A 23,480-nucleotide genomic window follows, 5' to 3' on the forward strand; every position below is an offset into this window, starting at 1 on the left:
GTCCTATGGCTTACTGTTAAGGTAAACTGATGATGAGCAACTACAGATTTTGCAAAATCATGGCATTCTTCAATCAGAAAATCAAACTTACATTGCACTCTCCACCATATATAGCCTATTCTCCCCCCTCACCAGAATGAAAAGTCACAGATTTACCTTCTACAAGTTACTTAAACAGGCAAAGTTGACTAAGAAAGACGACTAAAACCAGACCTGCAGGTCTGACCCAATTGGACTTTTTTCCAGTTTCCTCCTCTTTGGTGTGAATTAATGAACTCTGGGAATGAGAGATGGAAAATGCACTTTCCAATTTGAGGATGCTCTTGACTTTAGCTCTGCCTCGACTTAAATGCCAAGGTTGCAAACAGTGTCCATGTACTTTAAGGACTGTGCTAAATCACTGCAATTAATGACCTAGACAATCAGGTTCTAATCTTTTTCTCCCCGGTGGCCATGAGAAAAAGACCAGTTGCATAGAGAAACTGACTCTAGCCACAGAAGGAGGCATGGATTGCACCAATTTCAATCCAGAGAGAAATGGAGAAGGGAGAAAGAGAAGGAGGTCTACAGGACCATTAGAACATTCGGTCTCTGACTGCTTAATTTGATTCAATGGGAAATACATAACAGTTGGAGAAATGAACACTACTTTTCTTTTACATTATCTTTTGTGATAAATATACTAACGAAGATCATCTTTTCTTTGCGAGCAAAAATGTCCTCTGTGTGCATCCCAGTCATACAATCTTTGCGCAATCTTACCTAGTTCCCCATAAAACATTTACTGGGCCTTGACCGCAGCCACAACTTTAAGGCCACCCACTGTAGATGTCATGGAAAAGGGAGGATGGCTGTCTCCTAGCATCAACCCAAGGTTCTGAAAGTGGAAGTCATCCTGAGAATGGGCACCAAAGCATCATGACCTGAGTCATCATTAGTTACGGGGATGATTTAGGGATTTTAATTCCCAAGGGTGGTTTAAATCAAATGTTAAGTATCTCAGAGAAACTCTGTATAAACTGTTCCCTTGGTACTCATGAAGCTCTGGAATCACAAGAGATAACAGACTCATTGCACTTTAACTTTATAAATACTCACAGTTTGTGTGGAGCACAAAAACCAAGCTCTCCAGTCAGATATGAAAAAGCCAGTTTGTCTGACTGGAAATGCACAAGGTGGATGCTTCCAGAACCAGGATTGACTCACTGTCCAAACAGGCGCTTGGTAAGTTGCATTTACTTCTAAGGCTGTCGTGGCTAAAGCCACAAGGCAGCTTAAAGAAGGGTTTTGGTTCCAGGACTGTGAAGAGGACTGGGCTTTGGGACAGGCGTGCTTTGTTTCCACCAGAGTTGAAATGTGGAAAGATTGGTTGGCTTTTACTTGGAAAGCTGGGATGTTATTTTTAACCAATGCATTATTCTATGAGGAAAACACAGCAGGAACCTGATAAATGTATAAAGCTTCTGAAATCACAGGCAAAATTTTAAATAAGTCTTCCTAGAGAGGGGTACTTAGCTTTCATCAGATTCTCAAAGTGGTTCATGTACTTTCTCTTTCTAAGGGTTAAGAATATTTCTTAGGTTCTTCAAGAAAGGTGTTTGAATTGTTTCCCCATAAAGAGTAAAGGTAAGGAAGAAAACAACACTGAGTTGTCAAATGTTGAACATACTGATTAAACACAATAAATTGTAAAGGTGCCAGAACAAATTAAGAGGAAGCGTTATTGAACTCATCCCAATATGCCTAACGATTAGACTCACAGGAGTCTAATCTTGCAAGAAAAAAATAGGGAAAACAAAATTATGAAAAAATAAACACTGAGAAATCATGAATGGGGAGATAGTTTAGGCAGAGGTCTCTGGAATCAGCCTATCCAATTTCAAATCTTGGCTCATCTATTTTGGTAATCTGACTACTGAGCATTTCTATGTCTTAGTTTCCTCCTTAAGAAAATAATGAAAATAATAGTTATGTACTAAATAAAATAATATATGTAAAACAGAATGAATCTTGGCATATTGAAAGTATTCAGATAAACTACTCATTATTTGGATTCATTAAGTTTGAGCGTAATTAAATCTCAGCATTTTTTAAAAGAGACCACAAATTTTCTCTCAGAAAATTATGAGCCAAATATTTATAATTAGAGATTTACTATTTTGTTTTTCCTGGAATTTATCATCAGGTCTAGTTATATTCTAAGAACTAATAGTCTTGATATTATTAGTAATCTTTAAACTTAAAAATTAATTCAATTAGAATTTTCTTGGAATGCAGAATAACATTTTTATAGGATAAATGATACATAAATATTTAGCTAACAGAATGAAAATTTTTTAAAACCTCCAAATTAGAATGTGTTAACAATGTCTAGAAACTTTACAGCAAATGTGAAATCATGTCAATAATAGCTAACAGAGTTAAAAAAATATCTGCCAAGCAAGAGCTGTTAAACAAAGCTAGACTCTCCATGCTGGCTTTTAGACTCTTCCAGAGTTACTAAAACTTTCCCTGTCTCAGTTTGAAGTGGGAACTGTTCAAATGGATGTGGAAGACTTAATCACTTCTAGAAATGAACCCAAAAGAATGTTTTGCTATCTTTAGATGGCACAGAATTCAGAACAACAAAAATTTACAGTCAAACGCTTTAATGGGTAAGACTGTTTAAGTGCAGTGCTTGAAGAGGTTTGGTTTTGTGTTAGGCTATGATTGAGAGAGAGCAGACCACAACAAAACAGGTTACATCTACCATAAGCCAGAAATCTCAGAAATGCTCATATTTCCAAGGTTCCTTACTACTTCTTAGACATCTTAGGGTATCTTTTCTTCCCTGCTGACTCCTTTCCCCACCGTTAAGGATTTTTTACCCTAGGGTCTATCCTTGAACAGTTGCTGGCACTATTCTCTCTACCTGAATGATCTCATTGGTTCCCACCCTTCGTACCATCATCTGTATATCCAGGGCTCCTGAATCAGATCCTGGCTCTGACTGTGCCATGAACCCTTGTCCATCCTTCCAACTGAACTCAACACTCTTCTCCTACTCTACTCCTAGCCCAGACTTGCTATGTTGAACATATTCAAAGTAACAACATAGCAATGTTGTTAAGTAAATATAGTGGGGAAATTTGCTTCCTTTTTTCTCTCAATTATGTCTTCTACTTTTGAATTCTATGATGTTAATTGTGGTAGGAGTGTGTGTGTGCACGCACGTGTGTATGTGCCTGCATGTGTGTATCTGTGTATGGGTGTGTGTATGTGTGTGTGCAAATGTGTGTGTTTAAATTGTGTTAGATATCCTTAGGAAAGAGGTAAGGTAAAATTAAACTAAACTGTTAATTCTTATATTAGCATTACTCTGGTCTCCCAGACTTGAAAACTCAGAGTCTCAGTCAATTGCCAAGTGACACAGACTCTGCCTTTGAGATATTTCTTGCACCTATCTCCTTTCTTCATTTCTGCCATGATTTCCTAATTCAAACCCTGATACTGTCTGACATGGAAAATGTCTCAGCTGGTGTTCCTGCTGATGGCTGTCTTCCTTTGCACCATCCACACACTGCCAGACCACCTCCATGAAAGCTGAGTGCTGGTCAAGACAATTCCACTGCTCAAGTGTTCAGTGGGTCCACGCTCACTACAGAACTAGTTACTGGAGCCCCTGACATCCAAAGCTCTTCACATCTAGTTTATCCACCATGAATCTCTTTCATAGGCATATTCTCTTACCCAAAAGGAATCCCACAGTCACGAGAGCATTCTCTGGGCTGCTCTGGCTGAACCCCTTATCAATTGTTCTCTCTACCTAAGACTCTCCTTTAGTCCACCCTTCACATTCTGAGGTTCTTTCCATCTCCCAATGGCCAGCTCAGTTCATTTGGAAGGCTGCTGACTGCCTATAGGATACAAACCCAACTCCTTATAGAGGGGATCAGGCTCTCTGTTATTTAGCCCAGATATGCATTTCTAGCCATGTTTCTTGTCATTTGCTCACAAACAGTACCACCTTTAGACCCAGACAAAAGGGACCCTGCCTTGGCTCCATTCTTCAGAGCCATTCTGGGCTTCTTACTGCTATACCACATTCCATGGGGAAAGGCATCTATGATGCCAGATGAATGTGCCTTTCCAGTCCATGGTATCCACCCCTTCTAGAAGGTCTTCCAAGTAATAGAACCCTAAGATTCCTTCCTCAAAAGGCTCTCAACTTATTCCCAGGGTCCACGAGTGTCTCTTCTCCAAATCATCCTTGTAAGGGTGAATCATGCTGTTGATGTCCTCACACCTAGGCCTTACGGGTGGCAAAAGGATGGCCACTTGCAGGGGTGTAAACAGAGCTTGTATGTGCTTGCTGACATGTGGGCTAGCGACAGGTCCTCCTCACAACACTGCCTTCTAGCCTGGAATTCCAAGGATCCTAAGAATTCTGCCTTCCAGATATTATAAAGGACAGTTGTTAAGGAGGGAAGATAAAATGTGTTTTAATAATTTATCTTGTTTTTAACTTTTAAATATTTAGGCATATTGTATGTGGGCCTTCACTTATTACTGTTACTCTAGGCCCTGCCAATGCCAAAAGCAGGTTTGCTCCTAAGAAGCCTCCTTTCTAACCATACCAAATATCTCCAGTTCTTTAATGCCTGGACTTCCTCAAACCTCAGTAACTTTGCATAGGCTATCCCCTCCATCTAGAATGCCTGAAAATTTCCTTGTACTTCTGAAGCATCCTTCAAGAGGCTAAAAGGTAAAAATTACTATATGTGAACATTACTCTGGAAATATTAACCAATGCAAGTAGGGAAGAAAAAGGAACAAGAACAAATTATAGAAATGAGAAATGAAATTCACATCTTTTTATATTGTATGAATATGTAGTTGAGAAACCCAAAAGAATCAACCAGAAAACTATTCTTAAATTATAGGAAACTATTGTAAGGAAGAGAGTTATAAAATTAATTTATAAAAATCAGTAGTTTTGCCTTATGCAAATAATACTTGAATAGATCACAACAAAACTTTTTTTTTAAGATTTAATTTGCAATGGTAACAAAAGATAAAATATCCTTTTGTGACTAGAATTTAAAGAAATACGTAGGATATATATCTGTAAAGTTTAAAGAAAACTAAAATTCTGTTTAGGAAATTATTTAATCAATAAAATACGCCAGACACGGTGGCTCATGCCTGTAATCCCAGTACTTTGGGAGGCTGAGGCAGGTGGACCACAAGGTCAAGAGATCAAGACCATCCTGGCCAACATGGTGAAACTTCCATCTCTACTAAAAAATACAAAAATTAGCTGCGTGTGGTGGCACGTGCCTGTAGTCCCAGCTAATCATCAGGCTGAAGCAGGAGAATTGCTTGAACCCACGAGGCAGAGGTTGCAGTGAGCCAAGATCGCGCCACTGCACTATAGCCTAGCGCCTGGCGACACAGTGAGACTGTCTCCAAATAAATAAATAAATAAATAAATAAATACCACAGTTATAGAAAAGAAGATTCAGTTGTAAAAATGTCAATCCTCCCTTAAATTGACAAATCAACTGAATGCAGTAGCATTCCAAATACAAACAGAATTTTTTTGGAACTTGATAAAATGATGTCAGAGTGTATCTGGAAAATGTACATGTGAGAATGCCAGAAAAATTGCCACTAAATAGTAAAATGAATTATATAACTATTAAATTTAAATGTGTGGTCCTGGTGCTAGGAAACACTACAAAAAAAGAAATCATAAATTGACCCAAGTGCTTCAGAATGTTTTAGTATTAGTATATGATAAGTCTGGAGTTTTAAATCAACAAAATCAGCAGGAAAACAATTTTACTAATAAGTTGCATTAGAAAACCTGACTAGCCATTTGAGAAAATAAGTAAAAGTACAGTCACGCAGTGCATAATGGCATTTCAATCAACAACAGATGACTTACAATGGTGGCCTCATATTATACTACTGCATTTTACTGTATCTTTTCTTTGTTTAGATATGTTTAGATACATAAATACCAGTGCGTTACAATTGCCTACAGTAGAGCCAAATGCTGTACAGGTTTGTAGCCTAGGAGCAATAAGCTATTCCATATAGCCTAGGTGCATAGTAGACTCTACCATTTAGGTTTATATAAGTACACTCTAGGATGTTTACACAAGGACAGAATCGCTGAACAATGCATTTCTCAGAATGTATTCCCGTCTTTATGTGATACATAACTGTAGTTGATTGCTTCATTCCTTACATTAAAATTAAATTTCCAGGAAGATCAACATTCGTAATACAAAATTAAAATAAAATAAGTCTCTGGACTAAAATAGGAGACAATTTTTAAAATAATTTTAAGTCGAAGAAGTTTCATTTAACCATATCACAAAGATCAGAATTCAAAAGGAAAGGTATTGATAAATTTGAAATCAAACAATACAAAACACACCTCATAGCACACAAAATAATTATCACACCAATGTTAAGGGACAACTGACAAACTGAAAAGTAATTTGTAATGCATGTATCAGACAAAGAGCTGCTTTCCAGGAAGAAGCCAAAACCCTGAACAGACCCATAACAAGGTATGAAGTTGAGGCAGCAATTAAGAGCTTACCACCCATAAAAAGCCCAGGTCCAGACGGATTCACAGCCGAATTCTACCAGACATACAAAGAGGAGCTGGTACCATTCCTTCTGAAACTATTCCAAACAATACAAAAAGAGGGAATTCTTCCCACATCATTTTATAAGACCAACATCATCCTGATTCCAAAACCCGGCAGAGACTCAACAAGAAAAGAAAACTTCAGGCCAATATCCATGATGAACATAGATGCAAAAATCTTCAATAAAATACTGACAAGCCGATTGCAACAGCACATCAAAAAGCTTATCCACCATGATCAAGTAGGCTTCATCCCGGGGATGCAAGGCTGGTTCAACATATGCAAGTCTATAAACGTAATTCACCACATAAACAGAACCAAAGACAAAAACCACATGATTATCTCAATTGATGCAGAGAAGGCCTTTGACAAAATTCAACAGCCCTTTATGCTAAAAACCCTCAATAAGCTAGGTATTGGTAGAACGTATCTCAAAATAATAAAAGCTATTTATGACAAACCAACAGCCAATATCATACTGAATGGGCAAAAACTGGAAGCATTCCCCTTGAAATCTGGCACTAGACAAGGATGCCCTCTCTCACCACTCCTATTCAATATAGTACTGGAAGTTCTAGCCAGAGCAATCAGGCAAGGAAAAGAAATAAAGGGCATTCAAATAGGAAAGGAGGAAGTCAAATTGTCTCTATTTGCAGACGACATGATTGTATATCTAGAAGACCCCATCGTCTCAGCCCCAAATCTCCTGAAACTGATAAGCAACTTCAGCAAAGTCTCAGGATACAAAATCAATGTGCAAAAATCACACTCATTCCTATACACCAATAACAGACTTAAAGAGAGCCAAATCAAGAATGAACTGCCATTCACAATTGCCACAAAGATAATAAAATACCTAGGAATACAACTAACAAGGAACATAAAGGACCTCTTCAAGGAGAACTACAAGCCACTGCTCAATGAAATAAGAGAGGACACAAACAGATGGAGAAACATTCCATGTTCGTGATTAGGGAGAATCAATATCGTGAAAATGGCCAGACTGCCCAAAGTAATTTACAGATTCAACGCTATCCCCATCAAGCTACTAATGACCTTCTTCACAGAACTGGAAAAAAAACACCTTAAACTTCATATGGAACCAAAAGAGAGCCCATATAGCCAAGTCAATTCTAAGCAAAAAGAACAAAGCAGGAGGCATCACACTACCGGACTTCAAACTATACTACAAGGCTACAGTAATCAAAACAGCATGGTGTTGGTACCAAAACAGAGATATAGACCAATGGAACAGAACAGAGGTCTCGGAGGCAACACAACATATCTACAATCATCTGATCTTTGACAAACCAGACAAAAACAAGCAATGGGGAAAGGATTCCCTGTTTAATAAATGGTGTTGGGAAAACTGGCTAGCCATGTGCAGAAAGCAGAAACTGGACCCCTTCCTGACACCTTACACTAAAATTAACTCCAGATGGATTAAAGACTTAAATATAAGACCTGACACCATAAAAACCCTAGAAGAAAATCTAGGCAAAACCATTCAGATCATAGGCGTAGGCAAGGACTTCATGACCAAAACACCAAAAGCATTGACAACAAAAGCCAAAATAGACAAATCAAACTCCACAGCTTCTGCACAGCAAAAGAAACAGTCATTAGAGTGATTCGGCAACCAACAGAATGGGAAAAAATTTTTGTAGTTTACCCATCTGACAAAGGGCTGATATCCAGAATTTACAAAGAACTGAAACAGATTTACAAGAAAAAAAAAAGCCCATTCAAAAGTGGGCAAAGGATATGAACAGATACTTTACAAAAGAAGACATACATGCCAGATGCAGTGGCTCAAGCCTGTAATCCCAGCACTTTGGGATGCCAAGGCGGGTGGATCACGACGTAAAGAGATCGAGACCATCCTGGTCAACATGGTGAAACCCCGTCTCTACTAAAAATACAAAACATTAGCTGGGCATGGTGGCAAGTGCCTGTAATCCCAGTGGAGGTTGCGGTAAGCCGAGATCGTGCCATTGCACTCCAGCGTGGGTAACAAGAGTGAAACTCCGTCTCAAAAAAAAAAAAAAAAAGAAGACATACATGAGGCCAACAAACATATGAAAAAATGCTCATCATCACTGGTCATTAGAGAAATGCAAATCAAAACTACATTGAGATACCATCTCACGCCAGTTAGAATGGCGATCATTAACTAGAGACAACAGATGCTGGAGAGGATGTGAAGAAATAGGAACGCTTTTACACTGTTGGTGGGAGTGTAAATTAGTTCAACCTTTGTGGAAGACAGTGTGGCGATTCCTCAAGGACCTAGAAATAGAAATTCCATTTGACCCAGCAATCCCATTACTGGGTATATATCCAAAGGATTACAAATCGTTCTACTATAAGGACACGTGCACACGAATGTTCATTGCAGCACCATTTACAGTAGCAAAGACCTGGAACCAACCCATATGCCCATTGATGATAGACTGGACAGGGAAAATGTGGCACATATACACCATGGAATATTATGCAGCCATCAAAAACGATGAGTTTGTGTCCTTTGTAGGGACATGGATAACCTGGAAACCATCATTCTCAGCAAACTAACACAAGAGCAGAAGATCAAACACCACATGTTCTCACTCATAGGTGGGTGTTGAACAATGAGAACACACGGACACAGGGAGGGGAGCACTACACATTGTGGTCAGTTGGGGGGAAATAGGGGAGGGACAGTGGGGGGTGGGGAGTTGGGGAGTGATAGCAAAGGGAGAGAAGCCAGATGTAGGTGATGGGGAGGAAGGCAGCAAATCACACTGCCACGTGTGTACCAAGAACAATCTTGCATGTTCTTCACATGTACCCCAAAACCTAAAATGCAATAAAATAAATAAATGGAAAAAAAAAAGAGCTGGTTTCTTTAATAAACAAAGACCTCCTAGAAATAAAATGTTCTAGAAAATCAATCAACCTAATAGAAAAATTATCAAAGGAATTGAACTGACAGTCTGTAGGGGAAAAATATACATGCTAATAATTGTTTGAAAAATGCTAAACCCTACTCACAAAAACACACAAATTAAAACTATAGGAGTTGCCAATATTCACTATCACAGTGGCAAAGGTTTAAAACTTGATAAAACTTTGGATGAAAGTGTGGGAAAAACAGTATTCTTGCACAATATTGTTAGAAGTGAGTGTGACTTGGTGAAATTTACTTAGAGGTCAATTTGTCAATCACCATCAAAAAAGTAAAATGATGGTTTCTAGGTTCATCCATGTCCCTACAAAGTACACGCACTCATTGTTTTTTATGGCTGCATAGTATTCCATGGTATATATGTGTCACATTTTCTTTGTTTAGTCTATCATTGGTGGGCATTTGGGTTGGTTCCAGGTCCTTGCTATTTGTAAATTGTGCCACAATAAATATGCGTGTGCATATATCTTTATAATACAATGATTTATAGTCCTTTGGGTATATACCCAGAACATTTAAAAAAAAAAAAAAAAAAAAAGAAAAGAAAGTTTTGGTTTAAATAAAAAGAAAAAAAGTAAAATGAACATATACATTTTGACCCCAACTTCATTTCTAGAGGTTTATCTTTTTTTTTTTTCTTTGAGAGGTAGTCTAGCGCTATCTCCTGGCTGGAGTGCAGTGGTGCAATCTCAGCTCACTGCAACCTCTGCCTTTGAGTTCAAGTGATTCTTGTGTCTCAGCCTTCCTAGTAGCAGGGATTACAAGCACGCACCACCGCACCCAGCTAATTTTTGTATTTTTTTAATTTAATTTTTATTTTTTGTATTTCTATTTTTTAGTAGAGACAGGGTTTCACCAGGTTGGCCAGGATGGTCTCAGTCTCCTGACCTCGTGATCCACCCGCCTAAGCCTCCCAAAGTGCTGGGATAACAGATGTGAGCCACTGTGCCAGGCCTAGTGGTTTATCTTTAGTCCATATATATGCTTAAGAATATTCGTACAAACTTTATTTGAGATAGAAAAAAAAGAACAAAAATTGTGAACATTTAAATATCCACTGAGAGAACTTATTAATAAATTATGATACAGTTATGAAAATGTCATGGATTTATATGAACTGCTTTGGAAATAATTCTTTTTTAACTTTTAAGTTCAGGGTACATGTACATGATGTGCAGGTTTGTAACATAGGTAAATGTGTATCATGGGGATTTGTTGTACAGATTATTTCTGTATAACAGGTGCTTTCTACCCAGGTATTAAGCCTAGTATTCATTAGCTATTTTTCCTGATCCTCTTCCTCCTCCTACCCTCCATTCTCCAATAAGCCCCAATGTGTGTTGTTCCCCTCTACGTGTCCATGTGTTCTTATCATGGAAATACTTCTTAAGTGTAAAAAGAAACAAGGTGCTAAACTGTATGACTTCATTTATGTAGAAAAGTATGTGTGTGTGTGTTTTGTGTGTATTGATTGTTTATACTTAAGCATTTTAAGAAGAATACTAAAGGAACTGTTAACATTGGATACCATTAAGTAATTATATTGGAGGTAGAAGAGAGAAACTGTTTTTTCATTTATATCCCTCTGTACTGATAATTTCACCAAGTGTATATATTGCATTTATAATTTTAAATATCCAGCCTAAAATTTAGGACAATTAAGGGTCGCCTAAGACTACTAATCCTCCACCCCACACACTGCCTTCACAGCAGGCAGGTTGAGTTAGGGGATTCCTCTCTTTCAGAGCATTACCCATAGTGAATTCTAACTAGTTACTTACATGTATGTTTCTCCTGCCAGCCTGTGAGCTCATTGAAGGCAGGCATGTGTTTTATTCATCTGTGTATCACCTTCATTTAGCATAGCATCTGACACATTGAAGATGGGCAATATGTGTTTGATAAGTGAACAAGAATGAATGAATGAATGAAGCTTTTCCATTTCCACCATCCACGTTCAATCTCTCCCTCCTGGGGACTCCTACAGCATTCTGTACAGCTCCAAAAATACTTGACTGACTTCCCCTTATGAAATGCTTTTCGAACCCTTCACTAGACTCCATAAGAACAAAGACAATGTCATTGTCATACCCATCTCCAGCCCAGCACCAAGCATGCTACCTGGCCCCACACAAAGCCCAGAAGTGTCTGTTGAATTGAATTGAAAACACTAACACTGTTAATATAAAAATGAGTTCTGTCCTAGGAAAATCATTCTGGCTCCAAAAAGAAATTAGTTCAGTCTTATCAAGTCTGTTTCAGCAGAATAAAGCTAATGACAACCTTTAACTATTGGAAATGCAAAGCCACACTTTTTTCCTATGGTAATGCAACAAAGAGGTAAGAAGAGTTTATTTTTAAATATCTAATCATTTCTTATTTTTGCAGCAGGCAAAAGAACATGGCAAAAGGCAATCGTACCACAGTGACCGAATTTGTCCTCATGGGATTTACAGACCGTCCTGAGCTGCAGCTCCCTCTCTTTGTGGTGTTCCTGGTCATTTATCTCATCACCCTGGTGGGAAACCTTGGCATAATCCTGCTCATCAAAGCAGACTCACGGCTCCACACCCCCATGTACTACTTCCTCAGTCACCTGGCATTCATTGATCTTTGTTACTCATCTTCCATTGCGCCCAAGATACTGCAAAATTTATTGGTGAAGAAAAAAACCATCTCCTTTTCAGGCTGTTTTGCTCAGCTGTACTTCTCCGGTGCTTTTGCCACTACAGAATGCTTCCTCTTGGCCACAATGGCCTATGACCGCTACATGGCCATCTGCTACCCCCTCATTTACACAGCCATTATGACGCAGCGGGTCTGCAGGGAGTTGGTGATAGGGGTCTATACCTACGGCTTCCTAAACTCTGTGATACAGACAGCTCTGACGTTCCAGCTGTCCTTCTGCGACTCCAACGTCATCCACCACTTCTACTGTGCTGACCCCCCTCTCCTGGCCCTCTCCTGCTCTGACACTTACAACAAAGAAAAGCAGCTCGTGATCCTTTCTGCAGTGAATCTCTCTGGGTCCCTCCTGACCATCTTCATCTCCTACATTTGCATCCTCTTTTCCATTATAAAAATCCAGTCTTCCAAGGGCAAGTGCAAAGCATTTTCCACCTGTGCTTCCCACCTCACTGTGGTCACCATCTTTTATGGGACATTGTTTTTCATGTATCTGTGGCAACCAAAAGTGGGGAATTCATGGAAGCAAAACAAAGTAGTCTCTGTGTTTTATAGTCTTGTAATTCCCATGCTTAACCCTCTGATATACAGCCTGAGAAACACAGAAGTAAAGGATGCCCTAAAAAAAATGTTAGAGGACAAAGAGTTGTAGCGAGTGAGTTAACGGAATACAGCATATTGAAAGTTTGATATATTGACAAGTATACTCTCTCTAATTAAGTTTAGATTTAGTAGTCCAATCAGGAAGCAATTTGGGAAGTAATCCAATTTGGGAATTTTAATGACCAAAGTACTGGGCCACTTATTTAACATAGTAATATTGAATCCAGTTATCATGAACTATCAAAATTGACTTACAAGCTAGAATGTCAATAACTCTGTCCTTCATATGCTGAAGAAGAAATGGTTTACTACCAATTAAATAGTAATATAAGCTCTAAATTCAAAAAGATCCTGAAAAGCAACATTCTGGGTGAAACTATAATTTAACAAAACTAGGTACAAAACCTACATATAAAAATCTGTTATTAGAAAGACTTTTCAGTTTACAATGTGAAAAATGTACTGTATTGTATTGTAAAGAGTCATTGATTAGTCTTAGAATATATTTCTTCATAACACTTTGCTACAGACGGTGATTAAGTTTCAAGACCCACTCACAAAAACGTTATTTAATCCAAAGGTAGTTGAAATACTGTATGCTTTAAATAAACAATAGAAAATATAGTATTGCAGCAATAGTAGGGGGAGAAAAGAACAAAAAAAAACCTGTGATGCAATTAGATGTGGAGTTTGTTTAGAAAAGAAAGCTTAATTAAAAGAGATGAAGAGAAGGTTTAGGAAACTTTTAGAGATGTTAAAAACAGTCATTTTTTCAACAGTCAGTTCAATTTTTCTAGTCTCTGGAAAGTGGAGCCACAGTGAGTTTTTTGGGAGGGGGTGAGGGTTTAGTAAGGAGAAAAAGGAATGTAAAGAGGGAGAGTTTGGGGAGGTAATCAGGCCTGGGTATATGTGAATGTTTCTAAGAAATAAAATTATTGCCTTAATTAATTTGAATGATCTAGAGAAATACTTTAGTTTTGCAACAGCTTCCACGTTCTTTATTTTTGTTTTCACAGATCCGACATTCCAATTTCTTGGAAATAAGGCTATATAAATTCTTGCTGTTTTGGGGGATAGGTGAAAGAAAAATCTCTAATTTCTTTTGTTTAGGCAAAAATATGAGCATTCTGTGGTTTTTCCAAGCTCAATTCTAATACTTCTTTCAAAATAATTGTTAATGCAAACAAATCTGCCATAAAAATTTTTATGTTCCTCCTATTTTCAAAAGTGATTACTATTAAGTAATTTTTAATGGTTCATAAAATATACTACTAATTAATTACAAGTAAGTTTTAAATTAATCAAAAACTAAGAGGTCCCTGTTGTTCCGACATTAACTCTGCAGATAATAATATGGGATCTCCATTTTATTGTTGCTTATAATCAGATTATTTAGAAAAATAAAAAGAGTTAAATATTTACAACTCCTCTTATTTGGCAGAAAGCCTTTCCGGAAAGTTGAGGTATAAGTTGTTTCGCTAAGCACTTGAAAATGGAGCGTTAGCTATGGTGAAAAAGGAGGACACTAGCAGGAAAAAGGAACAGAGAGAAGAAAGGCAAGAATCGAGCCAGAGAGAGAGGAGAGGTTTCACAGGTAGGTAATGAGCAACAGGGGAACAGGCAAAGTGGAAAGGATAATGCTGAGGGATTATAAGAGCCTGGGCATTAGACATGAGCTCCCCCTTGAGACCAGGCAAATTATCTTCTTCACTTTGTACCCCAGCCCCTACAGCAGTTCCTGGCATAAAAGAGATGCATCATAACTGTTTGCTGAACTGAATTGGACTCTTTTGTGTTTATTCCTAATTCCCATGGCTGGGTGGACATAGTGCCCAGCAATAGTCCTGCGATGTGGAAGTGACAGAAAAAAGGAAGCTAGTGGGGTTATGACCGCAAAACTGTGAAACTAACATCCATGAGGTGGGGAGACATACAAAGGCAACAATGCAAACTGACCAGGGAAAGAGATGCATTTAGGAAGTTGGTACATTGGGAAGATGGCACGAGCTGGAGCTATTGACAGACTATAACCATCAAGGGACCAATGCTGCAGAACAAGGTTGCTGCTAACTGAGATAAAGATGAGCATGGATCAATATCTAGATGGAAAATTGTGCTTTCAATCAAAAGCTATGTCTATTTCTTAAACTTATTTCTCAAACTCCCCATGTTGGTTTAATTTGGAGGGCAAAAAATAACCACTCACTAGATATCACATGTTTAAATACATGCCTATCAGCAAACGAATTCTATTCATGTTTTAAAAGAGATATTTGGTCTAAAAATTTCATCAGTTTTCAGTTCTTTTCAAAGAAACCTGAAGAAAATGTCACAAGACCTCTCCATAATAGCTTCCCAGCTGTTGAATTTGTACACTTTGCTCAACGTGCTTCCTTAATTACTCTGTAAAACAAAGCAGAAAATTGAGAATATTGTATTCATGGATTGCGAAGGATATAAATCTATATTTTACTAAATTTCCCAAAAACTTGAAAAGCAAATAGGTATTAGAAAAGGTCAGACTCAGCTAATTTTTGAGCTAAGAATTCCCATTTTCTTTTCCCATTGAGATTCAGCCTTATAAATTTATCTCCGTGACTCTGGCCATATAAAGTAAGAAAAGTCTCAAGTGAGGAATTCTCAAATTAATTATTTTCATTAAAAAATAGAGTACTATATACATGTGTAGTATTAATATGATAATATGTAAGCCACAAGAGAGACAAATATAATCATACACATTTGTTTTCTTATAAAGTGAGGCTGTTTCAGTCAGTACATATAATAATTACACTAATTCCTCAGCCCAAAGTAAATAGCTTCTGAATTTGTAAATGTTACCAAAATAGTGAAAGATTTATCAGAATTTAAAAGCGTAACATTTTATTGAAAGTGAAAATAAACTATTCTCATGTGCAAACCGCGTATTTATCTTCCTTATGGTAATCCTAAAACTGAATGTTATTTTTCAGCATTCACCACTTAGACTTTTCATTAACAAATCTGATATGTATCTGAAATACTTATTTGCACATAAAATACTGAATTTTTCGACTCGTATAGATTTCATCTTATTTCTCTTCATTTTATACTCTACTGATCTGTCATGCTTGGAAACATGCAAAAAGGATTTTTTTATTATTCCAATCAAAATAAGGAGCCATGAGTAGGCAAATATTATTCTTTTCCATTCTCTTTCATATTATTTGATGTATTAGTATTTCAGAAATTTAAGCATTTTAAATTTTCAAATCTGCACCCCAAAATTTTCAACTCTGCCCTGGATGTATAGTTCTAGCATTCTTTGATGAACAAGGTTGAATAGAAAGGTGTTAATTCGGGACTCCATGTTTGGGTCCCCTTCCACGAACACTCCTTTGTGGAAGCCGTCTTTCTCTATCCTGGATTTTCCCTCCGGAGTCCCCTTCCACACTCTCTCGTGGAAGCCTGTCTTCCCCTCCTAAACTCCATCTGTTTCTCTATTCCCTTCCATTCAGTGTGGAAGCTGCTTTCCTCTCCTGGATTCCATCTTTCTAGATTCTCTCACTCAGTGTGAGAGTTAGTTGTTTCTTTCTCTCTCCTTCTTGTGTTTCTGTCTCTCTTTAAAATAAATCACTTTCAACAAAAAAAAAATTAATAAATAGAAGTGTTAATTCAGTGCTCAAAAGTGGCTCCCTCTGCAACTAAGTGGTGCCTCCACCAGAGATAAAGAGGCCACTAATGTCAGGACTGGGGGAGTTTAGACTCCTAGGAAAGTGACAGATTTAGCCTACTCTTCTAAGCCAGCTTGCTCTGAAAATATAAGAATTTTATAAATAACTAGAATTTCCTTGTCTGGTAAGACAGGAAAAATTAGAGAAAAGAAAAGGTCATTTTTAATTTTTAAAAACTAAGTGAGTATCTCTTAGGTCTTTGCAGAAACTTAACTATCCTAATAGAGACCAGTTTCCAGAAGGTCTTATTCTGTGGCCTACAAAAGAAAAAAGTTTTATTTCCACAAGCTTGCTGCCTTTTTTTTTTCTTTTTCTGGCCAATAACTTAATAGTTTATTAGTCAACAATATCACAAATATTTAAAAATTATTTAATATAAATAGTTGGCAGCAAACTATTCCATTACAGAGTTAAATTACTAGTACAACAGACAGACTGGAGATTTAGACACCTGGAAGATAGCAGTAAAATAAACTAAAATATTTAATAAAAAAATTTAAGCTGAAGTCCATAAAAACACAAGCATACTTTCTTTGCTTGGGTGTGTTGGCCACTCAGGCACCTGGACACCTATGAACCTGCAGCTTCTGCTCCTCATTGATAGGCGGCCTTGTTTGCCAGCCATGTTGGATGTGGTGTGAGGAGAAGAACAGTCAATGAGCCCGCCACGCTCCAGCCTGCCACTCTCCTGCCCACCTCCGGCTCCCCCTCAGCTGGGGATGCTACGTGACTACAGCTTTCTCACATTTGGGCAAGAGTAGAGAGAGCTCTGAGGTCCTTCTCTTGGTTTCTCCTAAAAGCTTGTTATTTCATTTTTATTGTCTTTCCTCTTTAGAAAGAGCCACCTTTAACCTTTTTAATCCTTATGTCATATTTCATGTTAAAGCTATCATAAATAGTGCTTTGGCAAAAGTAACTACTAGCTTTTCTTAGACATCTTTCAAATGCAGAGTTTACATTAATGTTAATTATAATAAGGGAGCAAATTGAAAGGAAATACGAATTAATGTTGCTTGTATTGGAGAGTAGTCATTTTATGAAGAAAGGGTGAAATATCTTCTTAAAATTTTGGACTACCTTTTCTTCTTATAGTTATCACAAATCACAGATGGTTCTCAAGTGTTCACAGGCCCAAAATAGCAACTCTATCAGCTTTAATATAAGAATACAGTTCTCTGCTGTGCTTTACTTAATTAGGTGTTAAAAAAACAATCTGTTAAGCTTTTATCTCCTTACTTATTCATATTTTCCTATATATTAAATTGTTAAGTTTATCAAAAGAAGGCTGTGTCGGTGTTAGCACTTCGTTAAACCTGTAACTGACTGCTGATGATGCCTGTAAGTACACATTTTAGACGTGTATAATAGAGCACATTAGTAGACACCTGCAATCCAAGTAAGCAGAATAAATCATGCTGAGCCTGAAAAAAATGCATGTTCTTGGAAGTAAAGATTTTGCTTACCAAAAATAAAGTATGGTCTCAAAAAGCACATCCTCAAAGCCTCTGGAAGCAGTGGTGATGTAGCAGAAAGAGGAGTAGATTGGGAAATTCACAGTCTGAGCTGGAGTCCTTGGTATGCTCTGACCTGTGGTATCAGTAAAGTGGCTTGACCCATCTAGCCTCAGCTTTTTCATCTGGAAAATGAGGAAAATTGTACCTCAAACAGCTGCCAAACAGACAAAGTAGTCTAGGGTATGCTAAAATATATTTTAAGCATTATAAAAGTAAAAAGCTTTTATTTTTAATAACCAGACTTTGCCATGATTAACTTTCAGAGTGTTTGATTTGAAGTGTTTGGGAAATCCTTGCCTGGAAAATATTTTTATATCTATCTATATGACAAAATATGGAAGTTGCATACGTCTCCAATAATGGATTTTCTTTATCCATGACTGGAAGAAATTAGGGCAGCCCATGTTCAACTTACAAGAGTTCTAGCCCCACTGTCTGTTTGCAAGTCAATGATTTGGAACATGGCACTGTCCCCTGGACACAAAGTTGTCTTCCTAGCTCATAATAAATGTTTACAGACATTTCTTTGGCACTAAACCACTACAGCTCACATGTTTCCATAGTGGGCACTAGAAACGTTTTTTCTTCTTACTGCTGCAGTTACAAAAGGCAGCATTTGACCCCCATGTCTGTGGCTGCTCTGAGCTGCTGTTGCTTTCACCCAGCCTCTGAAAAAACATTAGAGATAAGTTATGGGAGGCAGGCCAGGGTGTTCTGTGGGGACGGGGGAAGGGTAAGAGACCTTTTCCTTGGTCTCATCTCGGACTAGCAATAAGCCTGGCAGAAGCTGAGGGAAAATAGCACAAGAGTTAAGGTTCTACAGAAGCCTCTTCCCCTATCTTTTTTCCCTTCCAGTTCTCTCTACCTTCCCCCATCAGAGCTGCTAGGATGAGAATTCCAATGCCTCTCTAACTCTAGGAGGAGGGTGATGAGGAGCCTGAAATGTGAGGATCCAAGACTGGGTAGGAAGAGAGAGAAGAGGGCTGGGAAGAAGATGATGTGCCATTCTGGGATTCCATGGAGTGCTGGCTATTGCTTTACTGTTTTTGAGAAAGAGTAAAATCTCTCAAGTGTTGATGAACCACCCAGGAAAATGCAGTGTTGCCTATTACAATAAATAAAATAGTTACAGTAGATATGTAACAAAAGTGAACTGAATCTAGGCTTAATCTGCTCCCTGTTTTCAATCTCTCTCTCTCTCTCTCTCTCTCTCTCTCTCTCTCTCTCTCTCTCTTTTCACAACACAGATACACTACTGAGACCACAAACTGAAAATCTTAATGATTAAATTGATCATCATCTTCTACTTCACAGCCAACTCCTCCTGCTTTCATTTTTGTACCTGACAGTTTTCCCCAGTTATCTAGTTCAAAAAATATTTCTCCTTATTACCTCATGTTTCAAAGAGGAAACAAGATTTCTCTATTATTCATCTATGCAGTGACGCAAGATTTCTTGCACTAATCCTTTTTCTTTTCATTCCTACTAGCACCTTTATCATTAGCTTGCACCTGGACCTTGCTGGCATCTCTGCCTCTAACCTCTTCACACCTAAGATCCTCAGGAGATTCATGTATGTGTAACATATAATAATATCACCATTCCAGATCAGTGAGGGAAAAGATGGATTTATCAATAAGTTAGAGCAAATGCAAGCCACAACACAATTACTTTTTCTTATACTCTATATCAAAATAAATTCAAGATTGATCAGGTCTTAAGGTAACAAATGAAACCTTAAAAATGCTTGAATAATCCACTGTTAACTCTAGTATGTAGGAGATAAAAAGAAAAAAAAAAAACAAAAAAAAATAGAAAGAAAAAAAGTACTTGAATAAAATATTGCTGAATATTTGCTAGGCTTGGAATAAGAAAAGCTTTTCCAAGAAGAGAGTTAAGTTCAGAAGTTGCAAATAAAAAGCATGACAAATTTGATGAAATCAAAAATTTTAATGTTTATTATAATAATTAGTAAACAAACATCGAATGGGAAAATATGCACTATATATATATGACAGAATTAATATAGACAAATAGGATAAATCAGTAAAAGTATAGTTACAAGATATGAATGGATAACTCTCAAAATAGGAACTATAAATGGCCTTTGATATGCAAAATATTTCAATCTCATTAGTAATCTATAACATACAAATTAACATAATAATAATATCATTTTACCCTTTCCAACTGGCAAAGATGTTAAGAAATATTAATAACCAGATGACACTGTACGGAAAGAGGAAACACAGTGTAAATTGGCATAAAATTTCCAGAGAGCAATTTGACAATATCAGCCAAAAGCCTTAAAATTAAGCATCCTTTGAGCTAGCAATTTCCTTTACAAGAATTTGTTTGATGAAAGTACTTCAACAAATTCATGAAGATCTATGTATTTAGCAATTTATTGTTAGTGATTATAAAAGCTGAAAAAAAAGTATCAATATAAAAAATACCAGTGAAAAGTTGATTAAAGGATTAGTGACATAATTAAGCATAACACGTCAATTAAAATGATGATTTATTTATTTTATAAAAATGCACATGATATATGTGCAAATGACTTCAAATTATGCATATGTTTTTTTTTTTGAAATTTAAAGAAAAAATTTATTGAAGATCTGAAAAACAATTCCTAAAAGATTGAATTTTCCAGAAAACTAGCTACACAATGCATTGCATCTATCATGTTAAAACGTGCATTAGACACAAATACAAAAACCATGAAACAAGCCACCATTCTTCAACAATTTGAGCAAAGATAAAATGCCTAAGTAACAACATGGATGACTTGCAAAGGATGGGCTCTTTACTTTAAGCACCATTAAAAAAAAAAAAAAAAAAGGAGCACAAATGGATGAGTGTGTTCAGTTATATACACTGAATTGGACCTTTGGCACTAGGAATCAGAGCATTTTGTCATATAGCATTAACACGTATTATAAAAGTGCGTAGTGTCAAAGGAATAGAACCACCAGCATTCAAAAGCAGCTTTGTCAACTAGGCAATAAACACTCTACAGCATATCCCTCTGTTGTCCATCATTGAATACACTGGCAGCAACTTTAAAATGAAAAAAAAAAAAGAAAAAAGGAGCTATTACCCCTTTTATTTTCTCTGTTTAAAATCAAACAGAAAACAAACATCAATTGTTATACACTAACATCTTCAAAGCACATCGTTTGTACAAGAGATAGACTAAGAACAAAAATGTGTTTACGGAGATCCAAACGTGAGTGAGTGAGAGCATCTCTCACACAGCTTTCCGATGGTACTCAGGAGGAGCCACTTCATAATCACTGGCACTAAACAAAGTTGCAGAATTCTTTGCCAGGTACTTTAGGAAATCGTGAAGATAATTCAGTAATAAAGCAAGGCTTTTCTCATCCAGAGGTGTATAGGCCAACATTGCTCCAATTCGTACAAATAGTCTCAGTAGATGTGGCGCTCCATACACCTGGGACATGGGTGCATCAGGGTGATCTGCAAGAATTTCGGCATACTGTGGTCTCTCAAATTTGTACAGTAGCTGGAAACCCAACATTACATTGAAATATTCTTTAATCCCTGCCACAACTTCATTAACCGCATACTCCTTATTATCTGTGTTTCCACGAGATTTCTTGTAATTTGCATAATCCTCAAGAATGGAATCCACATTCTTCTTGGCAGGAAGATAAAAGAGCTGCTTTTGTCTGGTAATTAAGTCCCAGTCATCAACAAGCCACGGTTTTAGTTCTTCAGGAATCTTTACTTTAACTTCAACTCTGTTCATGAATGTTTCCTCATTTTCAACAGTAGGATCTACCCGGGCCCTTTTCTTCCGAGGAGGCTGAGGGGTCTCACTGGTACTGCCACCATCTCCATTTCCAGGTGTTTTCTGTTTGTTCTTTTTTGTTTTCACTTCAACATTTTTCTGTTGCAGACCAGATGTCTTCTTTCCTGGGGCAGCCCCTCTCATCTTCCCTTCTGCATACTGCTCCTGATTGGCTTTTTGAAGTTCTCGCTGTTTCTGCAAATTGGTGTCCACATATTTGAGTACTCGGCTCTCCGGAACCCACTCATCCCAATTTTTATTCCAACCACTGTAATGTATGAAGTATTTCACTTGTTTGTCCTTTATGGCAACCTTTACACACTTTGCTTCATACAGAAGAGGCCCATGAAAGCACAGCACTCGCTCACCCTCCTGGAATTTAGGCTTCGGGTCCTGCTTCGGCGCCATTTATAAGTGATTCCTGCATATGTTTTTTAAACATATATATGAAATATGTAAAGATATAGAGATTGCTGGTAGTGGTTGGTATTGGTTATTTCTGGGTGATAGAATCCCAAATGCTTTTTGCTGATGCCTTTATTTATAAATAAACAGAAATTAAGAAATTGATCCCATTTGGGAAAGAGTCTCAACTCTTCAGTTGCGATTCTACCCTATATTAACTCCAAAGTTATATATACCCCATATTAACTCCAAACTAAGCACCTTCCTAGTGCCCAGTGTCAAGCCTTAGAGGCATGGGCAAAGTTAAAAGGATGCTACCACAATCTAGATGTATAGTGAGCAAATAATGATAGTGGAAGAGACAGAGAATGAGACAATACAGGGGTCAAAGATGATGCTGGAGCTTTAGACCTGTCTGACTGGGAGGCTGTTGGCCCAAAGAAGAGATGGTTAGCAGAGCGATGCTAGGTCTTTAAGTGCCCAACACAGCCTTAAACATAGCAGCCATTCAATTTTTTTTAATGGAAGAATGTGGTTCCAGGTGACTTCTTATTATGGTCAGTTGGATCTATGCTATGTATAAAGTATATTCTGGAGATTCCAAGAAGATTCCAATAGAAGCAATTTGATCAATACGAGAAACATCAAAATGAGAGTCAGGAGACCTCTTTTATTCACCTCCTAGCTGCATGTTTCTGAGCAAATCACCTCACGCTTTCCTCTGCCAAGGAGTCCCTTGTTCTGCACAGGGATTTGAATGCTACCTTTTTAGAGACATCTTTCCTGATTTCCAGTCCTCAAGAAAAAGAAAGTAGCTGAGTCCTCCTGTTCTCACTTGTCTGACTGTCAGAATTCAGCTGGTGCCAAGGAATTCACAAATCTCTGTCCTTGTCTGGACTTGCCACTGACATAGTTAGTTCCCTTACCATGTTTTGGACTTCACTGACATAAAGAATGAACTAAGGTACCTGCTCAGAACATTGCAGGAAATTGAGATGGGCCTCTGTAAAGGGTCTTAAACTCTGCACTTAACATTCACTGGGCTCTCACTATCCTTTAGGCCCTGCACTAAGCCCTTTGCATACATGGGCATACCTCACTTCATCATTACTTAGCAAAAGCCATTCTGATTAACCATAACCTAGATGA

General features: G+C 37.6%; 1 protein-coding gene and 1 pseudogene across 2 annotated transcripts; one reads left to right on the forward strand and one right to left on the reverse strand.

Moving 5' to 3' along the window:
• Positions 1-999: 999 nt before the first annotated feature.
• On the forward strand, positions 1,000-15,909 carry LOC116525355 (olfactory receptor 1030-like). The gene is made up of 2 exons (XM_032241160.1): positions 1,000-1,224; positions 11,983-15,909. Exon 2 carries the CDS (start codon positions 11,996-11,998, stop codon positions 12,929-12,931), a length of 936 nt encoding a protein of 311 aa, XP_032097051.1. The 5' UTR covers positions 1,000-1,224; positions 11,983-11,995; the 3' UTR covers positions 12,932-15,909.
• Positions 15,910-20,690: 4,781 nt separating this feature from the next.
• On the reverse strand, positions 20,691-22,348 carry LOC116525085 (annotated as a pseudogene). The gene has a single exon (XR_004257572.1). The product of XR_004257572.1 is annotated as a mortality factor 4-like protein 1 pseudogene (transcript).
• Positions 22,349-23,480: the final 1,132 nt, after the last annotated feature.

This window comes from Sapajus apella, unplaced genomic scaffold, assembly GCF_009761245.1.
Source record: "Sapajus apella isolate SASKATOON/1434 unplaced genomic scaffold, GSC_monkey_1.0 scaffold47, whole genome shotgun sequence".
NCBI lineage: Eukaryota > Metazoa > Chordata > Mammalia > Primates > Cebidae > Sapajus > Sapajus apella.